The sequence below is a fragment of the Notothenia rossii genome, assembly GCF_949606895.1.
Source record: "Notothenia rossii genome assembly, chromosome: 10".
In the NCBI taxonomy this organism is placed as follows: Eukaryota; Metazoa; Chordata; class Actinopteri; order Perciformes; family Nototheniidae; genus Notothenia; species Notothenia rossii.
This window is the reverse complement of record NC_136908.1, coordinates 26481824-26497739: the sequence shown is the minus strand read 5'-3', so window position 1 is coordinate 26497739 and position 15916 is coordinate 26481824. Positions and strand designations below refer to the sequence as shown.

Here is a 15916-nt window from a genome sequence, read left to right as displayed (position 1 = left end):
TTCGCTTTCAATTTTATAATACTCCCAAGCTCCTGACATTTTCTCTGTGCCGACTCCCGAGTCACCAGCTGAACGTAGCCTCTCGTTAGCTTACTGCTACTATTAGACACTGCGCCCTGCCCACTCTGTTGCCAGATTTGAGAGAAATAAGCAACCAGGTTTATGAAAACAAGTCCAAAAGAAGCAACACATACATGATGTTGTGTAATTTTAAACCAAAACTAAGGCCTCAGGATGACTTTAAGACGTGAACATGGTCATTTTTGTTTTGTAACATTAAATAAAATAATACAAATATTTATTTTCTTTTGAAAATCACGTGATCGGCTCCGATCCCCGATCACGTGATCGGATCGGGACATCTCTAGTTTTAATTCAAATGTGTACAGCATTAATCTGTTGTAGTAGCACTACATATCAAGTAGTGCAGGCTAGGTAGTTGCAGTTGAATTAATTGGGGTTTGGTTTAAGTTTGTAGTATAATTTAGGCTTTATCACATGATTAAGATACTGAAATGTATTTAGGAAAAATAGGAACTGAGAATCAACCAACCAGTGTTTAAAGCCTTGATGTCACAGTCCACACTGGCTATCATTATGCATGGGTGGATACATTCTATAGGACTGAAATGTATCTTAATGATGTGGGTATCATTATCTGTCTCAAATGCAAGGGACAGGAGCTCTCAGGTGAAACAGGAAGTCATGTTGCAGCCAGCAGCCTGCGTCGTTGAGCTCTGGAGGGACATATCAGTATGAACGGTTGATGTTAAGATCCTAATCCCGCTGATGGTAGTATTTGTTTACATAATGTGTTTTGTAGGTACAAGGCAGGGATTGGTGTACAGTAGATGGGCATTTCAGGCTACTTATATTCCATATAAGATTTTCTTTGGGCATTGTAACCATATGGGAAGGCCTACACCGACAAATATTTTGTGTTTTTTTATCCTTCAACCCTTTTTTCAAATAGCGTTTGAAGTGCGTAATTATAACAATTCCCAGAATTGTGCATTTGCATTAGGGCTGAACGATTAATCGATTTTAAATCAAAATCACGATTTTAAATGATGCAATTATGTTTGTTTTTTGTTTTTAAGTTTGTTTTTTTGTTCTTCTTGTGTGTCAGTCATCCACACCAATCAGAAGTGCTGTGCTCCACATGTACCAGTCATTGTTAACCAATCAGAAGTGGCCCATGAGAGTAGGTGATAGACAGATTGATCCAATCACCTGCCAAGTATTTTTGAAATACTTTTCCAAATGGCTTCCAATGGAGCTTTCCTAGATGGTTTGGTGAAACAAACCGTCTGAGTCAGGTTAGTAATACTCCATCACATGTTCTACATCTATTACAGGGTGAATCTTAAACTGAAGCTTGACTTTAAAACAACCCAACGGAAGTTTCATGTAAGTTTAGTTCTTTCACTCGTAGCCAGGGCTGCGGGGGTGCTAGAGACGGGAGCACGTTGATGCGACCTTCCTAGCCGGAGATATGGCCGCATTTTACAATAAACTTCCGTTGGATCGCAAATCGAATTGCAATCGCAATATCTGTCAGAAGAATCGCAATTAGATTATTTCCCCAAATCGTGCAGCCCTAATTTGCATGCAGTTGAATAAAATGAAGAATGTAATTCAAATCTTAATTTAGCTTGAGTGCACTGATGTTTTGCAGTTTTGATATAAAACAGCAATAAAACACTTAAGTCTCCAACGTATGACTCTACACAGCTGTTGTTCTGTCAATAACACTGGGTGTTACATTTTATAATCACTCATGATTCACTCATATCCACACCCTGTGTGCAGAACTTAGGGACGCATCTATCAGCAAATATTTAGCAACACCGGTTAACACCTTCACAGACACTCACACTCTCCTTTTGGAAGGCAAGAGGAAGGGGATATAATTGTACAGTAGCCCATGGTTTTATTACTATATGTTGAAGTAGGGTTTTAATTCAACAAGAAGTTATTTGTAATGAAAGCAAACAGGCATTGTAGAGAGAAGAAAGACTTGACAATACAACAATGGCCTTCATTGGTTCTGAAGGTCTCCTAATGTCATGTTGCAAGTGTTTATTTTAGTTTATAAAAAAAGTAGTTCAGCTTTAAAAGCAGTAGGCACAGTAAGCAGCTTCCTTATTATCCTATCAAAACCAGATTTGGGTTTTGCATTGTTACTTCCTGCAACTTGTCTAATTTCTGCACAAAACCCATTACATTTTTTTATATTCAATCAATATGGAGGCCTGCTGTCACATGTGGAGTGCCTTCAGTAAATGTGTGGTTGCAGAAATAATTGGTGATGTTTTTTCAGCAGGTAAACAATAGTTTAGGCTCAGCTACATGCCAGCAGAATGTGCAACGGCCTTGACTTTATATTAACCAAGAGAGTAACTCCTCTAATAGTAAACCGCATCTCCCCCCTTTGGTTCGCAATCCTCACTTCATCTAAAGGCCCTGACACACCAAACTGACACCAAAGAACACGTCCCGACGGAACACGACTGTTGTGTCGCCTCACGTCTCCTGCTTCTTGGCCAACAGTCGCACTGGAACACACCGCAAAGACTTTAACCGACGGCCAAGTAGCACGTACGAACTGCGCATGCGTGAGTGGCAATAACTCTCCTTACCAGCAGGCGGCGGTAGTATGTATTCGTCATTCAAAAGAGGCAACAACCGGAAGACAGAGAAGAAGAACCGACTCCGTGATAAACAAACAACAAATAGCGTGTGCGTTCCATTTTCACTCTCGTCCATCGAAAACATGTCTCGTGCGGTACTGGAGCTATTAGCCATTGCAGTGTTGCTTGCGGAAGACATTCTTTGTGCCTTCTTAAAGCATTTGTTTACGTCCCTCACTTCCGTTTCCCTTCTCATGCACTGATTCGCTAGCTGAACAGCCAATCAGAGTGATTTATTTGGCCCGACTGCCCGGCCCGATGCCTCGGCCATGAAAGGCCAAATAAGGCGTGTCACGGCAGACTGTGCGGGACACACCAAATTGAGTTCGGGCGACAGGGCACGCTTCGTCGTCCGACTAACGAAAACGGCCGATTTCGGCCTGGTGTGTCAGCGCCTTAAAGCAGACTATAGCCCTTTCTCATTTCCCAGTTTTCACCTCCTCAACTCCTCTCGCCTCGACTCCTCGACTCGCCTCGCGTCTTAGTCCCGCCCACAGGAGATGCGAGCGTAGGAGTCGAGGAGGGGAACAGAGGAGGGAGTAACAATAACAATAACAGGCTACAGATGCGGGCAGGCTCCGGTATGAGGTGAGGGTATTTCCCTGACCCCTCTCTGGTCCCTACAATAGGGGAAATTAAATTACAGGCCAAACGTTTTATTAACTATTCTTAAAAGCAGGGACGTGCACAGACATGTGGAGGGGCTATTGCTCCTAACTAGAAAAAAAAACTTTTTATAAAAAAATAAAAACCAAGGACATTTTTTGTTTTGCGGTCCATATCTCATTAACATATCTAATGTTGGTAACTATTAAAGAAAAAATGCGGACAATTCTGTTTTAATGTAGTTTGACCATGTAGTAACGGCTCTGCCTTAAATAAACTCACTAATTGATTAAACCAGTTCAATACACATTATTCTTATTATCATTCTTTATGAGTGCAGTAACGGTAAGGCATCTAATTACTTATTTATTTAGTATTTCATAAGTTAATAACAGAGATGGTCAAACTTAAGTTGAGACATGTCAGAAATCCTACAATGAAGCGGGACAGTGAAGTGTTCTCCCGTATGTGAGAGAGGGCTATCAAGAAAAGAGAGCGAGCGGTGAGGGAGTTTATGGAGCAGATGAAAAGACACAGAAAGACAGAAGCACAATAACAAGTATATTTAGGTGTTTTTTTTGTAATTAACCGACGGTGTCAAGAGGAAGTAAAGTCCCCTGGTTTGTCCCCTATACTCTAACTGCCATGAGAAAACTCAAAATCAATAAAAGCATATTTAAAAACGGGGACATTTCCGGGGACAGATTGACCCGAGGATTGGACCAAAGCCAGGCAGGCACATGATCACCATAGCCATATGAGGCCGGACCGGACTCGGAGGGCTTTCCTTTGCTTTTCAGCTGTCAGATTGTAAACAAAGTCACGTGACTGGGGGCAGATGACAGCGCTGACAAGGTATGTTTTATCGCAGCGAGACTCTACAATACTAATTGTGGGCTTATCATGTTTATTCGGCCACAACAGAAAAAAAAGACTTTCGTTCTCTCCAGAGGGGCAGGTCAGCCAAAAAGTTCAAAAGGGCCGTTAGCCCGTACCTGTGCACGTCCCCCTGCTTAAAAGTAAACAGGGGAAACCAAACCGACTGAGACCGGTCCTGCCTGTCGTTCTCTGACACACACACACACACACACACACACACACACACACACACACACACACACACACACACACACACACACACACACACACACACACACACACACACACACACACACACACACACACACACACACACACACACACACACACACACACACACACACACACACACACACACACACACACACACACACACACACACACACACACACACACACACACACACACACACACACACACACACACACACACACACACACACACACACACACACACACACACACACAAAATAAGTAGTGCTGTCCTGAGACAGCGAGTAATGTAATATAATATATGAGCCTGCTCGGTCCTCGATGTGCATTAAGAGAACATGGCGCACTGACATCGATTTCCAGGTCACTGTCGGAGGACCGAGGAGGCAAAAATGTGAGAAATGAGAAATGTGTCTCATTTAGCAGATTTTTCAATAGAGACCTGTAAACCTTTCCCTGTTAATTACTTAAATATGAACCAAATGCTAAACATTATATAGATGCATTTTTACATGCTGAGTTTCCTGCAGTTTGAACTCTTCCACAAGTTTGAATATGTTTTGCATCTTCTCTTGATTGTATATTGTTTGTTACAGTGTAATGCATACATCGTATTTGTTTGTTGATACGCACTAGCTGAGGTTTACGGTGACTAAACCAGGACTGTAAGCCTATGTTGCATTTCTGTTAAGCTATAGGCTGCCTTGATTCTACAGTATACCTCATGAATAAGTCATTATGTGCTTCTCCAGAGTGTATCCAGTGTGTCTTTATAATGTGAATAGGAGACACACTCAACAGTACTTAGTGATGGAGGAACTGATGCACTGCGCAAAATATCTTTTAATCTTGGCTTTTCTTCAGACTTTTGCTAGAATCTGCACATCTGGAACTCTGTCAACTGACTACAGAATGTCCTTAGTTGCCCAACAGCTTGTAGATTGTGTATAATTCAGCAACCAGTTGGATTCAAAGCGTAATGATATGGACACGTTTCAAATGTTGGGTTTATTATCATCAGTGTAACTTAATGTAAATAGAATATCATCATTATTGAATACAAATCTTTATATTTTTTACATAACAGTATCAGGGCTGTAAAGAATAAACAATGTACAAGAAGACAATCACATTGATGCCAGGTCAAGCCGCCCCACCCTCCACCCTTCCATACCACCCCCTCCATGCCCAATAACCAACACACATCCCTCCATGCCCACTAACTCATCCACCCCACCTTGTCAGACCACCAAGTTCTTCAGAATATGTAACTATTTAAAAAAAGAAACGGACATTGTGTGTCAATTTAGTTGTGATAGCAGGCTTTAAACATTTTTTTTTAGAGAAACAAACCCCTAAAGTTAATATTTTGAGATCTAAAGTCCAAGGCTGGAACATTGTTTGCAATTACACCTTAACACAAAATATTATCATTCTTAATTTATAATAGTATGTCCTTGTCAGCACAATCCATTGAAGTTCCATGGCAAGTTCTTGTTCTAACTAATTGACTGTCCCCTGTCCTGGCAGATACTCCCTGGAAGATGAGCCCTCTAACCTGGACGAGATGCCTCTGATGATGTCGGAGGAAGGCTTTGAGAATGACGAGAGCGACTACCAGACCCTGCCCCGGGCCCGAGTCAGCCACAGACAGAGGGGCCTTGGCTGGTTCTTGCTGGGGGGGTGGAAGGTCCTCTGTGGCAGGTATTTCTTCACCTTTTGCATTATTATTCTTTAAATGGTTTTATTTGAACATGATGATGCACGGATCTCATGTAGCTCAACGTTCTTCCCTTGCTCAAGTTTACTCTAACTCCTGCATTGGAGAAACGTTTTTGAACAAATATCAAAACTAATGTAATCCAGAAAGTGTATACTTTTGCCTCTGCAACATGTATTTACCTCCTACTATCTTTTTCCTGTGTGGAAACTTTAATATTATTCTTACTATTTTTACACTAACTGCAGATTTATATATTGCAGCATTTTTACCACATGTCTCTGAACAAATGCCCACAGGGTATTCACATTTTATTCTAAAATGAGGTTAATCATTGTCCAGGTCGTATGGTCAGGTGCTTTCCAATAAAACTGACAGGAAAATGACATGTTAAAGCAGCAACAGGAATAAGATCGCACAGGACAGAACAGTACAAAAAAAGGATAATAAGCATAAAGATATATATATATATATATATAAGTAACGGCATATAATAAAATCACAAAAATAGAGTAAGCTGAAACTGTTGACGTATATACAGATTTGAATAGTAGAATTTTTATTTTATTTTTATATATATATATATATCGAAATACATATATGTTTATTGCTTTCAAACCTAAACAAATTCCTGTTCTGCAATACATTCTCACATCAGGAGTTATTGCCCTTCCATTTGGACCTTTTCCTCGCTCTGAAAGTGGTGGTTCTGTTTTGTCACTCTGTAAATGTAGTGTATAATGTTAGCGAGTACGCTGGTGACGATCAGTTTGGATTTCGAACGCACCGGTAGCTGTGCATGAAGTGCAAAGAGAGGATAAGGGCATGTTTTTTGGTCGAGTTCCTCGATGCGCACCATCAGTCCAAAAAAGATTTTCAGGTCAGACACAGCACTGCGGTTGATCCAGCTAATGATTCATTTGAGAGGTTTTGCCCTCTAAAGATGCTCCTTTTTTTTAGAAGTGTTTGTTCGTGCAATAAAGTGTAACATTCATACACAAATGTTTGTTCAGTGCCCATAAAGAAGCGTTTACTAATGAAGGACTTCCATGGAACATTCTCTGTGTTGATAGCAATGCATCTCCAGTTGCATATTGATCCTCCCCCCCCTCCCCATCCCCACCACTAATGAACAAATCGGATTTTTCACAGCTGACCAGTTTGATGCTTTCCAGTAATTTTATGTGTGCTTAGTGTGGGATTATAAAACTCAAATAATTCACGCCGAATAAGCCCTGACTGTTCAAATAGCATATCGTTTGAATAGCATTCATTTGCTCAAATAATGGCTCTTATGAAACCGGACCGGGGGTGCACAGAGACAGAGAGCAGCGACGCCAATACAAACAGGACTTTTCACCAAAGTTGATTTATTTAGTTTCATGTTTTGCCAACTTGCTTAAAAAGTGGAAAAGCCAAGTCGATCAGCATGACGGTATACACACACACCCTCTCATCTTTCCCCCCCAGGTGCCAGCGCTCTCATTGTAATTTACCCCTGCACTACACCTCTGTTTGCGTTTGATATCAGATATGCTAGATAAGCTCCAATGTAGTCATTAGCAGGTTGATAGAAAGTCAAATACTTTAAAAAAAGTAAATGTCACAATCCATCAATCTAATCCCCTCTCAGAACTTTGATAATATCACAATACTAACTGTACATGTGGCTGGTTATTGAATGTTAGTAAGAGTCAACATGAGGTAAAACTAACTCAAAACAAGTGTTTATCCCGTTCACATAAACACTGATAAACACTTGTCTGCACACAAACATTATGTTTGGTTCTTAAGATTCCTCTGATTTTCAACTCTAAAAGTGCCTGACTCCCAATTCCTCCTAGGAATATCTTAACATTTCAGATCATTTAAAGGTGGGGTATGTCATTTATTTCAGAAACACTTGTTATATTCCATGGAATTCTCTTAACATCCCAATAGCAATGACTAATTAAATGCTTTGATAATAAAAAAAAAAAAAAATGTCATCTGTGGAAGCCGTAGTACTGTAAAAAGCACGACCAATCATCTGAGCCGGTCCGGCTAAAATAACTGGATGGCCTACCTGCCTGTCAGCCTTCCATCTGTGCACAAACTTATCTCGTGCCCTCATTGGTCATGTGCGCGTTCGTGTGTGTTGGAGGAGGGGCTCTGTAAGGAAGTGGCAGATTTCTTCCGGTTGTGTATTTTCAAATTCTAGCGCACTCGAGCTGTTTTCTCCAAAATGACCTACCCCACCTTTAATTGATGTTGGCAAAGGGTTTGTTTATGAAATTGTGTCAAAAGAAGTCTTAAAGATCTGATTCATGCAACATCTTCAAATCCTCCTTTTTTGGAAAAGTTTGAAGTGAACTTCTCTTTTATAAAAAAAAAAAAAGAAGAAAATAAGTCTTGTCATTTGTCTGTGAAAGTGGTTAAAAATGAAGGTATCAACTTACCTTTTCTATATATTCTTTTTATTCTTATCGAAAAAAATGTACAGCTATGAAAAATGAAGAGACCACTGCAGCATGATCAGTTCCTCTGGTTTGACTATTTCTAGGTATGTGTTTGAGAAAAATGCATTTTAATTTAATTTAATTCTATAAACTACTTCCAACATTTCTCTGTGTTGGAATTGAACATACTCTGGAATGAAAGGGCTGCCATACATGTAGAGATTTAGGAGCAATTTGGAGTGGTCACTTAATTCTTTCCAGAGCTGTATATAAATCGGCCACAAACTAAGCGTCTATAATTTAGTTGAATCAGTAAATTAAGCAATACATTGATTGGTATGAAATTCAGAATTGTCAGAATCTGCTGCTTTACTTTATGTTATGTGTTTGTTTATGACATCTCTTCCAGTTGATCATACGAAATATGTCACCACAGACATTCATAAAAATTCCTGGGCTGTTTATAGACCTGAAAATAATCAGGAGATGAATTGCTAATGTTAGTGTTGCTATTGCTGTTGACTGTTAGTTGCAGCCCATTTAGCAGCGTGTATCTGGTGTGATGTTTACTCTGGATGACATATGTCTCTTTGTTTCTCTCAGCTGTTGCGACTGCCTGGCCCGTGTATGTCGGAGGAGAAAGGAGCTGAAGGCCAGGACTGTTTGGCTCGGCTGCCCGGAGAAATGTGAAGAGAAGTACCCCAAAAACGGCATAAAAAACCAGAAATACAACATCTTCACCTTCGTGCCTGGGGTACGTTTGATTCCAGAGAAACAACTAAGGCATATCCTGTGGGTCACATCACTCCATTTGGTCATGTAGCAGAATTCACATTTCATGCTCTGATCTTCGGAACAAACGTAGATGTTACGGCTGTTTAGAGTCAATGTTCCCACTGTTTTATAATCCCTACTTCATCCAGATGAAATATGTGTATTATGTAAAGCACAGTAGCCTGCACTGGGTCTAATTGTTAACTGTTCTATCATTAAGGCGAGGGTTTACACTGTAGGGGACATAAGAGATCCATCAGACTTACTTATTAAAAACCAAACGGTTCCATGATTAAGAGGAGCGCCTTTGGCCCAGGCAATAAAATGTCAACTGTCTGTTAGAGACGCAGATATTCTCGTCGATGGCGAACACAACGGCTCTGTTTTTCTCCCTCTGCGATGAATTATTAAATACACACAAATTGAGTTTAGCAGTGTGCATTTTTCCCTAAAGGTCAGGTGGTTCATTAACCGTCGAGAGCCGTGCATTGATCCCTTTGTCTCTGATAATCTGTGACGAGATGCAGGACTCTCATTATTGCAAACATTATTCAAAATGTGACCTTAGATGAATGGGATACCAAGATCCCTGTTGATGGATGGCCCATTAGCAAAGAGCCCTCAGTAAGTCACAGGTGGCACTTTGCTCCGCGTGATTTAAGAAAGTTCCTTCTTTATCCATTATTGTGGTGATCAGTCCTGTTTGTCTTGTGCTGTGTTTGTTCAGCAAAGCATAGGCACCAACAGACATCATACCAGAGGAGGAACGAGTACTCAGATCTTATACTTAAGTGAAGTAGCAATAACTAAATGTGAAAATACTCTGTTACAAGTAAAAGTCAAGCCTCCATCTTACTTGGGTAGAAATACAAAGAGTATTGGTATCAAACACACCTACATTCCGAAAGTAAAAGTGCTTGTGTAGTGTAAAAGCTCATTTCAGATCGATATGAATAAAATCAATGGTTTATGATTATGAATGTATCAGAATAAGAATCAGAAGTCCTGTATTTGTCCTTCATTGGTCATTCCTATGAAAGTTGCTCAGTGGATCATGAAACCAAACATGGAGCGACTGTTGATTCAAATAAATTCTGGATCAACCGGGGTCTTGGGCCCATAGTGTCTCAGCTCAGTAAAATGAATGGAGGGAAAAAAAACTTAATTCTGCTTTTAGCGCATTTTACAACTTTAAGAACAAATGATTTTAATACAGGCTATTCACGTGTGTGTACTTGGTGGATAATTGACTTAAAAAATATTTTATGCTGATTTACAGATGTCTCTTGTCAATGTGTCTGACACTGTAGTTGTAGTACCAACGTTTGGCCACTACTAACATTTTATTCAACGCTGATGAACTTCCCCAGCTTGGTTTAGAACAGCTGTTAAATGTGGAGCTAACTTTTACTATTTGTTATTCTGCTGCTGTTAATTTTAACCTATAAGTCAATGATTATTTCATAATTCATTCATGTTTTGTATATTAGCTTTCAATCTGAATTCATAAAGTAACTAGTGATTCAAGCTTTCAGATAAATTGTGTAAAAAGTAGAATATTGGCTTAAAATTAAGTCAAAGTAGGATCAAATGAAAATACTCGGGTCCAATTATCAGGTACTTATATTTTACCTAAGTACTGCACACTACTGCTTTCTCAAAGGTACCATGCCAGGGGAAATGTTCACCCTGAATGCCATGTGTAACAGAAGTTCTCAGTGTCCCAGTTTCCATCAGGTTAATGTAAAGTTAACAGCATTAACATGTATCCTGTTCCCTCTTGGATCTGGTACAGTAACCCATCGGTTGCGGCGGCATCCTCTTTGTCTTCGCTGGCAGCTGTCATGGTCTCTGACCCGCCTTGCTGACAGGTTCCCTCACCTCTCTGAATCCTCTCCTCTGCTCTCAGGTTCTCTACCAGCAGTTCAAGTTCTTCCTCAATCTCTACTTCCTGGTGGTAGCCTGCTCCCAGTTTGTGCCATCCCTGAAAATTGGATACCTCTATACGTACTGGGCACCGCTGGTGAATGCACCTCAGATTGATCTCTGTAATTGATTTGTATGAAAAATGGGTTGGTCTCTCATAGAAATGCAATGGACGCTAGTTGGAGAGTGTTTTTCTTTTACGGCCTACCCAACACCTGCCTTTTTAGTTTGCCTTTGAATTTAATTTAGTTATTAAGTGTTTTTATTAAACAAAAAGTCATGTGTTTCTCTGTGTGTTGGTATTTTTTAAATATTATTTGTTGTGAAACACTTTTCATTTTTCACTGTTATCGTTAGTGTATGAAAAGAGCTCTATGCATTATCGGTTGAGTTTCAAGAAGGCCTTAGTGTAAATAATTGAATATTAAAATGATTAATTTATTCAAGAATTTGTGAATTGTCAATTGATTTGATGGTAGACAATCATTTCAGTTTTTGACACTTGGACACAGAAATGTATCTGCATTTATATGTATAGTTAGAATAATTGTTATTAACAAATGTAAATTCAGATGAATCACCTACTTATGACTTTATAGTCATCTTTTTATCCCATTGAGACAGTTTTAAACTACATTTTTTTCAGTTTCAGCTTTCTGAACGATCTTGCTGACTTGAATCTGTTTTGCCCTACCTTCTGTGGCTCAGGGTTTTGTGTTAACCGTGACGATGGTGCGCGAGGCTGTGGACGAAATGCGGCGCTACCGACGGGACAAAGAGATGAACTCTCAACTGTATAGCAAGCTCACAGTGCGAGGTTAGTGAGAGACATCCATCCACTCTCCTCCTCATGACTGCAACTGTTTGCTGACATTATGATAACGGATATTCTCTCCCCGTGCAATTAAAGAGACGGCACTCCACGGGATCTACACTTGTAACAGAAGTCATTCCTCTCGCTGTAATTGCATTGATTTTTCCTTCTCTCACTTTCTCAAGACCGTATGATCTAAGATCTGTCCCTTTGTTGAACGTGTGGTGAAATACCCCTGTGTGCTATCTGTGACCTGAGGCTGCAGCTCTCACACTCTCCATGTGCTCGTGTGCATGCACGCAGCTAGAAGAAGAAGGCTTTGCAGGCAATATAATTGAGAGTGACCCTATGTGCCATTGTTTTTGTCTATGCCTCTGACCAGAGATGCAAACAGAGGGGTATTACATTATCCTGCAGGAGGTAACCAACCTGTTAGAAAGTGAGACGGAAAAGTGGGTTGTGGTTTTAAGAGCCTGAAATCAATACCTTCAGTTTATTTCGTAGTTATTCAAATACTCAGAGTATGTCTTCAAAAAGAAAGGTATCATTTGAGTGTTTTTTCTTCATTTAATTTGTCTTTCTTCTTAGGTAAAATTCCAGTTAAGAGCTCAGACATACAAGTTGGGGACATGATCATCGTTGAAAAGGTAAATCTCTACTGTTTCCTCTAGATATCTCTGCATGCACTGATTTTAAAGGGGCCTACTATGCTTTTGGGGTTTTCTTTTTGCTGTAGTGTGTTATGTACACTGAACAAAAATATAAATGCAGCACTTTTGTTTTTGCTCCCATTTTCCATGAGATGAACTCAAAGATCTAAAACATTTTCTATATACAGAAAATAACCATTTCTCTCAAATATTGTTCACAAATCTGAAAAAATCTGTGATAGTGAGCACTTCTCCTTTGCTGAGATAATCCATCCCACCTCACAGGTGTGGCATATCAAGATGCTGATTAGACAGCATGATTATTGCACAGGTGTGCCTTAGGCTGGCCACAATAAAAGGCCACTCTGAAATGTGCAGTTTTGCTTTATAGGGGGGGTCTGGGGGGGTCCGAAAACCCTAGGGTTAAACCCTAACCCTAACCCTAACATGTCACCCATCTCCTTCACATAGAGTTGATCAGGTTGTCGATTGTGGCCTGTGGAATGTTGGTCCACTCCTCTTCAATGGCTGTGCGAAGTTGCTGGATATTGGCAGGAACTGGAACACGCTGTCGTATACGCCGATCCAGAGCATCCCAAACATGGTCAATGGGTGACATGTTAGGGTTAGGGTTTAACCCTAGGGTTTTCGGACCCCCCCCAGACCCCCCCAATAAAGCAAAACTGCACGTTTCAGAGTGGCCTTTTATTGTGGCCAGCCTAAGGCACACCTGTGCAATAATCATGCTGTCTAATCAGCATCAGGGTAGGCCATGGCCGTCGTAGCCCCTCGGTCTGGCCGTTATGCCCCACAAATAATTGTACGTCCTACGGCCACCATGGCCTGTGTGCCCCTCACACTGTTAAAATCTCGAAGTTGCTTTAAAAGCGTCAGAACAGTGGTTTCTGAACTGCATTATGCTGCGTTCACAACGGACGAGATGCGAATATTCTCATCGCTCTAACCGCTGGAGTTTCACCGCGGCTGTAAGCTGTGTTTACTCCTGTCATTCAAACAGGACGCGTTGGAGAGGGGGCGGGGCTTATTTCAATGTAAATACTGTGGTGGAAACCAACTACGACAAAATTAACCCATTTTACAGTGATTTAATTGTAATACACATTTCAAAATTATGCTGAAGTAACTACATACTGATACCGGTTAGTAGAAAACATGAATTCATGCTTTGCCAAGTGTGCAGACAAGACGGCAGGCGAAAAACCTTTTAAAATGCGTGTTTTCTGAATGGATCAATCAGGCTAAACTAACCTGTAACTGCTCCGTCCACACTCACAACAACGTCCTAAAGACAGAATTAAAGCAGCGATTGTATTCGCCATGACACAGACAGTCTGTGGTTTGTACATGTTTAACTTTTGTCCAGTTTCCGAACAGAGCTATGAGGAGTTGATTAAAGAGACTCTCGTACACACACACACTGAAGGCTGTTTCTTCTGCTCTGAAATTGAATATATTTGTTACATATGAATATAATTTTAGATTTTTTTATTTGATTTGTGAATGGGAGAAGTAGTAGATGGAAAACATACCAAACACTAATTATTCAAAGTAAAGTATTTTATATACTGTAATACTAAGGAGGCATAGGCCTATATGATAAAATAATGTTTGACATTATTGATATTAAAACAGTGATTTGTTTTCCATCTCATTCGTGTGTTTTTCTTATCAAAAAGTTAAGTTATTTATTTGTAAGCTCCAAATCCAAATGTTTCCCTCAATGGCCTTTATGCCCTGGCATGTGGCCTTTGCGCCCTGAAAAAATGTGTGACACCAAAGGCCAAATGGCCTTGCCCCTAAAATGACGAAATTCCAAGCCTGATCAGCATCTGGATATGCCACACCTGTGAGGTGGGATGGATTATCTCGGCAAAGGAGAAGTGCTCACTATCACAGATTTTTTCAGATTTGTGAACAATATTTGAGAGAAATGGTTATTTTGTGTATGTAGAAAATGTTTTAGATCTTTGAGTTCATCTCATGAAAAATGGGAGCAAAAACAAAAGTGTTGCATTTATATTTTTGTTCAGTGTAGGTTTCATGTGCAAAGGATAACATCCCTGTGTTCCCCCCAGAGGGAGTTCCTCTCCCACACACTTTCCAAAGCCTGAAACTCCTTCATTTGATTCCTTTGTTTACATGTGTTACACAGTGACATCACTATGTAACTCTCACGCTTCTATTGGTTTGCACTACAACACATTGTACGTCATTAGCTAAGAGATGGGACATGTCTTTGTGGTTACAAAGCCGGCCAGCTAACCAATAAGAGCAGACTGGGCTCTGGGTTTAGCCTTTGCAGACGATGCAGGAAAAGCTATATAACACACTAAAGGAAAGGGAAATCCCCCAAAAGAAGAGTAGGGCCTCTTTAAAATAGATCGAATAACTTAACAGAGTTTAAAGCACAGTGTTGATTTCAGTTGAGTTGTGCTTCATTGTGAATTGAAACTTACAATGTGCTTTTGGTACTATTAAAAACTCCCACCCACCTGTTAAGCATGTGATCTTCAGTTTCAGCCAACATGAAATCCAGCTGCTTCTATTAAGTACAATGTCCATTAGACTGACTTTAAAAAAACGCTTTCTCCTTCACCCTCCGGTCAAGGTATTGACATTGCTTAATTATTCAGGAAGATTCTGCCATAGTGCTCAGTAACACTCCACGATTAAAAGGCTTTTTATCTTCCTTTTTGCAGAACCAAAGGATTCCTGCAGACATGATATTCCTGAGAACATCGGAGAAAAACGGTGAGTGTAAAGGGCTGAAACAAGCACTGCTCCCAAATGAATGACGGCCTTTAAATCAAATTACATTCATAAATCATCGCAGTAAATGAAACATAAATACGAATATACAATTAACAGACAGAATAAACGTAGCACTTTGACGAAAGTGTGTCAAGATCATTTGGGTGGGAATGTGACTTCACACACCACCAGTCCCCAGCTCGTGATTCATATGATTTATGTCACATTCTTCCAGTGAGTGATGATGCGAATTCCAATGAATCAATAAGCTGCGTCAGATTCTCGCTCCTTCCTGAGGGGCATCGGCAGGAAATGTTCTTAGGACATCATTTCCATCAATCTTTGATGTGCCAATATGCTTGGCAGGGAGTTGTTGATGTCTTTACAGTATGCCCGTACACTCTTACATAAACACATCTTTATATTTTCGTA

The 15916-nt window shown here is 40.2% G+C and overlaps 1 protein-coding gene across 4 annotated transcripts in view; it reads left to right on the top strand.

Moving 5' to 3' along the window:
• Positions 1–15916, top strand: part of atp9b (ATPase phospholipid transporting 9B) — a 62556-nt gene that overhangs the window by 2575 nt on the left and 44065 nt on the right. For all 4 annotated transcript variants that reach the window (XM_079655356.1, XM_079655355.1, XM_079655354.1 and 1 more), the window contains 6 exons: positions 5921–6094; positions 9152–9302; positions 11232–11345; positions 11957–12065; positions 12651–12709; positions 15433–15484. In XM_079655356.1, coding sequence (XP_079511482.1) covers positions 5921–6094; positions 9152–9302; positions 11232–11345; positions 11957–12065; positions 12651–12709; positions 15433–15484 — 659 coding nt within the window. The remainder of the gene's footprint in view (positions 1–5920; positions 6095–9151; positions 9303–11231; positions 11346–11956; positions 12066–12650; positions 12710–15432; positions 15485–15916) is intronic.